General features: G+C 43.0%; 1 protein-coding gene across 2 annotated transcripts; it reads right to left on the bottom strand.

Annotated features, from left to right (window-relative positions):
* Positions 1–5277: 5277 nt before the first annotated feature.
* Positions 5278–7065, bottom strand: LOC110301199 (gamma-crystallin F). 2 transcript variants are annotated; one of them, XM_021171528.2, is made up of 3 exons: positions 7027–7065; positions 6692–6934; positions 5278–5618 (listed from the first exon to the last, which is right to left on the bottom strand). In XM_021171528.2, the coding sequence occupies exons 1-3, from the start codon at positions 7033–7035 to the stop codon at positions 5346–5348; spliced, it is 525 nt and encodes a 174-aa protein (XP_021027187.1). In that variant the 5' UTR covers positions 7036–7065; the 3' UTR covers positions 5278–5345. The 2 variants fall into 2 exon arrangements, with proteins under 2 accessions (XP_021027187.1, XP_029336509.1); XM_029480649.1 differs by having other exon boundaries at positions 5278–5604.
* Positions 7066–7465: the final 400 nt, after the last annotated feature.

Below are 7465 nucleotides of genomic sequence, written 5' to 3'. Positions count from 1 at the left end.
ACTCTGTCTTCTTTTCTTTCTATGGTTGTAAAAGCAGCGAATACACTTGAAGAGCCAGGAAGAAGATCAGGGTAGAAGCTAGAGAGAAAGTGCACAGTGCACAGAGGAAAGATGCTAGAGTGCTAGAAGTGCCTTCTATTCCTCTTGTGTATGTATGACTGTACACTGAAGGTCATGTAAAGCCTAGGAGCATTTGAGGTGGGATCTTAGCCCAGTTTCTGATTGACATGTTGTCTTTTTGTTTTTTGCTGTAGCTCTTAGAAAGTGGGATTATTACTTTCAACCCAGAGAACATGGCCATATTTAGTCTTACTTAGAGTTATTATTGCTGTGATTAAACACAGTGACCAACAGCAAATTGAGAAGGAAGGGGTTTATTTGGCTTACATTTTTACATCACTGTCCATAATTAAAGGAAATTAGGAGAGGGACTCAAGTAGGGCAGGAACCTGGTGCAGCAGCCATGGAATGTTGCTTATTAGCTTGCTCCAAAGGGAATTACTCAGCCTGCTTTCTTACAAAACCCAGGGCAATCAGCTGGGGGGAGGTCACCACCAACAATGGGATGGCCCCCATCAATCACTAATGAAGAATATGCACTAGAAGTATGCCTTTTCTTAATTGAGGTTCTCTGAAGTGGATATGTCTTGTTTCTTTGGAATATTAGCTATGTCAAATGATGTTTTGTGAGGCACACAGGTTGTTTTGCTGGAGGAGATATGGGGAAAAAATGTTTTCCTGGAGCAGCCACAGGTGAAAGGATGTTTTGATATAGCAAACACGTGCAAGGACTCATGATGAAGGAGTATAAATATGACCCACAGACAGTGGGAGACAAGCACTGAGCATTGGTTTTGGTTTGCTGCCTCTTATTATTCTTCACTAACAACACACATGTATTGGATCACCTTACGTCACATTCTTGAGCTCAGCTTGTGGTAATGTAGTCATTGAGAGAAACTCCAAAGTAGTGCTTGTGAGGTTCCTGCAGCAGCTTCCTGGAGTGGCCTCAGGGTGGTTGGCAAGCTTCATGGTTTCTTCAGGATTGAACTATGGCTGCTGGTTCATGCCTGGTCTGTCCACCAAAAGGACTGGTATACAGCTACTGAGTCATATGTTTGCTATGGGACTGAACTGCTGCCAAAGAAGATTGAGCACGTTCCCCCTCCCCCCACACTATTGCTTAATAGGTCCACTTCCCTATATCCTAATATCTTTTCTCTTCCACTACCTCTGTTGGATGGTGGGCTAGAGGAGAGGTTGAATTCTTATTAAAAGTAGGTTGCAAGAAATTCTTGTCTACAGTTCCCTCCTCTCAGATTCCTTCTTCAAGATACTTTGACTTGAGCCAAGTTGACATAAAACTATCCAGCAAGGTCTATGTAAGGAATCAATGGAACGTGTGAGAAATGAGTCACAATAACGGACTGGTGGAATTTTGTGATATATGAGAGCCTTATAAGCTCTTCAGCCTGGAGTATTCATTTTTTAGGGCAGACACTATCTGTTCAGAGTTAACAAACAAAATACCTTTAGGATTTACTGAATGACATTTTCCATGTACTTTAAGATTCTTATATTCCAATGCCTTTAGGTAAGGCATGGATTTTCTGGTTGCTACAGATTTTGTCATTCTCAGGTATTGTCTACTAGTAAGCTTCTGGCACTCCTCTTACCTCAAGGATTTGCTCCTACCTCTCTTAGATCAAGGCCTTCTTTTTTACCAAATAATGTTTTCTATGTGACTAACTTATCCTGACTCATCAGAAATTGCTACTTCCCAAAAGTTTTCTCTCTACAACAAATTGCAGGATTCAGTGTCACCTCTTATCTAGAGTTTTAGATCTAACAACAACAACAACAACAAAACAAACAAACAACAACAACAACAAAAACTATGGCTATGCCAGATCTACTGGTATGCAAAACACCTCTAGGCTTCTCCTTCTTCAATTATCCTTCAGTAGTTGAAAAATTGGGTGAATACAGAAAGAAGCACCATAAAGATGGGAGGGTGGAGAGGAAACCAAAAAGTGAACAGAAGAAAGATACGAGACATGCCTCCTACTGCCTTTAAGTGATGGTAAATGGTAGGCTACGTAAGGCCAGAGAAGATCTGAGGTACATATTTTTGCTCATCCTTGGATCTACTTTATATCCAAAGCAATCTAGTAGCTCTTCCGGGGGATACAGATCACAGATTCCAAATTGAAAGCATTGCAACTGAATAGCTGTCACTGTACAAGGGGCAGACTGGAGGGGTTGGCTGAGTAGTGACTTGTTTCAGTGGGAACCATTTTTTGCTGTTGACATTTCAAATTGCTGGAGCATTTGAATGGGCTACTCATAACACAAGGGTGGGACTCGGTCTTCTCTAGGTCTCTTTCATTGATGACAAGTGAAAATTATAATTTAATTGAGCATATCTGTAGAGAAGAATTATTGATGGTAAATGGTTAAACATTTTATCTCCTATCTATTAACTCTCAGAATAAACCCAATATTCATGCCAAAACACCTCAAACCCAAATGCTAAGGTCTGAATGTTGTCTGAGCACAAACAATTCCCCACTCATCTTCTATCATGGCAAATGTCTCCATCATCAACAGGAATTTAGAAAGGAATATAATCTTAGATCTAAAACATATTTTAAAAGTTTAAAAAAAGATGGTTACCTTTTAAAAGTTAAAAGGTATGAGTAGTGTTGGTTTTAATTTTTGTTTACTATGTATTTTATTTAGTCTAACACATAAAATATTCTTTAAACATTAAATTTCTGTTATATGCAAACATATTAAGGGGATATTTGTGCTCTTCATTCTGAGTCTTTAGATCATGGTGGCTATTTTATGCTTAGGACATATACTCAGACTAACATAGCTTCAAGTGTTTGTAACCACATGTGCACTAAACACAGAGACTCTAAAACATCCTCAGATCTCTACAGGTGTCTTGGGGCTTACAAGTATATTGGGTTTGTAAAGCATCAATTAAAAATAATCTAACTATTGTATTCTAATGTTCTGGAGGCAATATATTTGGTAGCTGATTGGCATTTTTATTCAAGTAGAAAACAATTTCTTCAAAGGGAAGACAGGCAGGGGGATTATCAAAAATCAAAAGAATACCTGCTTACAAAAAGGAAAATAATGTTTAGTTCTTAATCTGTAATTATTTTCTCAGTTCACCTTGAGTTTACTTCCAAGAGTTGTCCTTTTAATTATTAAGGCAAATATCCTGAGTTGCATAGTCACTTCTCTCCATTCAATGTAGACCTACAAAATGTAGTATCTGTACATAGGAAGAGTCCTTTAGTATCACAGAAGGCCTGCTTGTTACGTTTGTAATGCGGCAGTATGATGCAGCAGCAGAGAGGGTGCCTAACAGGCCATGCCGAGGCATCCTCCCCACCCCACCCAAGCACCAGCCATATGATGTCTCTAGTATAAAATGAAGTGTATTTGGAGCATGGGAAGCAGGGCAGGTGTGAAGGGAGTGGAGGCGGAGAAAGAAAGGGGACAGAAAAGGACAAAAAGAAGGAAAGAGGCCTGCCGAAATGCCTGGAGAGAGAGGGAGAAGACAGAGAGAAAGGACAGGGGAGAGGTAGGGAGGAGGGAAGGAAGGGAAGAAAGAGAGAGGATAGGAGGGAAGGAGAGAGGGAGAGAGAGAGGGAGGGAGGGAGGGAGAGAGAGAGAGAGAGAGAGAGAGGAGAGCCTGAGAGTGTGGAATAGCCTTTTTATAGCAAGCCAGGCTCATACCTGGCTGTTGCTAGGAACTGCTGGGTGGAGCCTAGAAGAAATGCTAGATTTTATTTCATGACTCCATGCTGCAAAGCCTTCTTGAGCTTCCTTAAACAAGTACCCACATTCCTTAACCTCCCACTTCTGGGTCTTAGGAGCAAAATAGTCACCAAAAGCTATTGGTGAGCTCAGTGCCACAAAGATGGAGCCAAGGTTGGGGATAATATCTACCAGGTCCATGATACACTTGTGAGCTTTGCAGTCCTGCATTGTATGCTTCTAACCATGTGCTCTCAGCCTTTACTCACACAGAATGTGTACGTGTTTCTACTAGCTCACATCACCCAGTGCAGCACAGCTCCAATAAACACTACTTTTGACAGAGTCCTTTGGCGTCTTTTAAGAAGGTCCTTGGTTCCTAAACCTGTGCTTTCAGCATCATGATACTCTCTCTCTCTCTCTCTCTCTCTATATATATATATATATATATATATATATGTGTGTGTGTGTGTGTGTGTGTGTGTGTATACACATATATATACATATGATATATATTATGTGATAGATAGATATAGATTAGATATAGATATAGATATATACTTTCTTCAATAGAATCGTTTTAGACCTTTTGGGTGTATCAGACATGACTGTGCTAACAAATAAGTCTCTAACTCTTTCTTCCCCTGATGCAGTTTTACTTAGCCATTCCCCTTTATTCAATCACCCCAAAACAGTTTCAAGTCAGAGCACAAAAGTTGAAAGTGAGAGGCCAGATCTTGGGGGTTCAGACTCCATTTTAGAAAACCTGACCTCAATTTAAACTCAAGTAAACTAACCAACTATTACCTAGCTCCAGTTTCCAGGTAACCCCCCAACAAGACCTGAGCCTCCAGGTAATTCCAACAAATTGTATATCTAGCACCAGTTTCCAAGTTAGCCCCCAAAATATCTGCACCTCCAGGTTACAAGCCCGCTCCTGCCTAACAGCCACCAGTTAGGAGGGAAACAGAAGTTAAGTTTATGGTTTGGCTCCCAGCACCAGCTAGTTATGCTAAAGACCACAGTAGCACCCCAATTAGATGCTTGCCAGAGGAGAAACACCTCTCGCTTGACACTTTATAAAACCTTGTCCCGATGAGTGGTCAGGGTCTTTTCTCCATCGGAACCATCCTGTGGGTGAGTGGTAAGTTCAGCCCAAGCCCAAGCCCAAGCTCAAGCTTTGATGTGAACTAAACGTGTTTACATTTTTGTATCACAGACAATAGCTTTGATAACAGTTTCCTGGAAGCTGTTCTATGAGTTCTCATTAAAAGACTATTATTACTCCCGTCTTCACAAAGTAGGAAACCTAGGCACGGAAATGCTATGTGGCATGCTCTAAACGTATAGCTAGTGAGTGATCAGAACCCAGGTTCCTGAGGCCGAGCTCTGTCTGCTCAGCCCACAACCCCCACGGAGTTTAATAATATTCATAGTCTTCCTGTCACCAGTTTTACTACACCCTTCCAAGAAGACCAAAATGAACGGAGGACACGATTAATGCATGGAACACACAGGAAATATTTTATTAACTTCCAAATGATGAAAGGGCAGAGTAAGAAAAATCAATAGAAATCCATGATTCTCCTCAGAGAGCCCACCCTGGCATTCATGGCGCCCCAGTCGTGGTAGCGCCTGTATTCCCTGGGCCTGAGCAGATACTGCCGCCCCCGGTAGTTGGGCATCTCGTAGAGGACCCAGTAGCCCTCCATCACGTGGAAGGAGTGGAAGTCACTGAAGTGGAAGCGGTCCTGCAGGTGGGAGCAGTCGTCTGTGATCTCCACCATTTGGCCTCTGTAGTCCTCTCGCTCGTAGATCCTGATCCTGTGAGAAGTGGACTGTGCGTCCGGGAACAGCAGACAAGGGGACGTCAGAAAACATGACCTGAGCTGAGCTTGCCAATAGCTTTTCTATGCAGAAGGTGATTAAATTTAAAAAAGTTAAATAATGGCTGTCATCCATGCCATCTGTGTACGTCACAGATTGGTGGAAATTCTGCCAAAGTTCGAGTCACACAACCCTTCTATCTATCCTATCTTTTTGTTTCAGGCCCTGTTTTCAAACCTGGAACTCACGATCACCTTAAAATTTACATCTAAAGGGAGTTGTGGTGGTGCGTGCTTCCAGTCTCAGCCCTTCGAAGGCAGGGGCAAGAGGATTTCAAGGGTCAGAATTGAGAGCCAGACTGCAATACACAGGAAGTTTGGGGCTAGCCTTGGGTGGATGCATCCCGAAACCCCATGTAAACAACAGCAACAAAATGTAAATAAATATACTAAAGAATGAAATTCAATTCTCAGCTCTAATATATTCTGGCCAACCATGTTTATAAAACTGAAACTAAAAAGTTAAACATTCTCAAGAGGCCTGTGCAGCTCAAGAGAGTAAAATGTTTACAGCAATGGAAGTTCAAGCTGCCTGCCCTGCCTACTGTGTTTTCTTGAACTCCTTTGCTTCCTGCCTTTTCCCAGCGCCTGCTGACCCAATGTCCCCCAATGTCATCTTCCACCACCGGAAGTCCTCTTTGGGAAGGATTTTCTTAAGCAACACAGTTTGCGGAATGAACACCTGCCTAAGGTTCCATCCTCCATGCATCCAAAGTATTATAGCTTCCAAAAGGACTTGTGTAATGCATCCAAGATTTGATCTTTACACTGGCTGGCAGACCAGGACTCACCAAAGGAACTCTCAGCCATTTCTGTTAAATAGGAAAACTGAAAAGCAGTTCTCACAGCCTGTTACAGGTCCATTTTAGGAGTTTTCAAATTTCAAAGGCTTGTGCCTTTTTTTTCCCTAAACCTAGAGAACCCCCACAAGAAAGGTAGCAGATATCTTAACCCTCAGCTCAAAGTTGGGCTAGATCAGGGGCAGGGTGAGATTGAGGGCCAGTGACCCCTAGGAAGAAACTCACGTGGGGGATGAGGTGGCAGGAGCGGATGGAGTCACTGAAACCCATCCACTGCTGGTAGTCAGGGTAGTCCCCGCGACGCAGGAAGTACTGGCAGCCTGTGAAGTTGGGCTGTTCATAGAGCATCCAGCAGCCACTGTCCACGCGCACAGAGTTGCAGCGGCTAAAGTAGGGCTGCAGGTTGGAGTGGTCGGTGCTGCACTCATAGTGGCGGCCCTGGAAACTGCGGTCCTCATAGAAGGTGATCTGTAAGGCAAGGCAAGGCAGGGCTCAGAGGCCTGATGTGGCCTGGACCCAAGAGTAAGTCCCTCCCCACGTTCTGGACGCCCTGGGCTCACCTTCCCCATGGCTGGTGTTGGCAGGTCAGATGGGATGGTGCTGTTGAGTGTGTGGGGCTGGGAGCAGGGTCTATATAGCAGGAGGTCTGCTGCGTTGGCAGGAACAGCACAAAGGGGCCCGCGGTGGGACAGGGCACTTTTTTTTTTCTCTCTCTTTTCTATATAATGACTGTGGGGGAGGTGTGGGTTATTGTATGTTTTCTCTTAGACTCTCCAGAGCTTTCGAATGGATGACGAATCACTGACCTGGTTAAAAGGGTCACTTGATGCAGCTTGGGCCTTTAAATGATGCCCTGTCTGGGAAATTGAAATTAAGTAAAGTTGCTTAATTAGTCAACCATTGTAGTTAAATGGTTTATAATTCTCACACTAAGAGAATTTGAATAACAGTGTATGATAACGATGGGATCTGCTGACCCAAGGAGATTGAGGCTTTTAG

This window comes from Mus caroli, chromosome 1 (genome assembly GCF_900094665.2).
Source record: "Mus caroli chromosome 1, CAROLI_EIJ_v1.1, whole genome shotgun sequence".
Classification (NCBI taxonomy): Eukaryota; Metazoa; Chordata; class Mammalia; order Rodentia; family Muridae; genus Mus; species Mus caroli.
The sequence above is the reverse complement of the archived record's forward strand: the minus strand, read 5'-3'. Positions and strand labels throughout refer to the sequence as shown.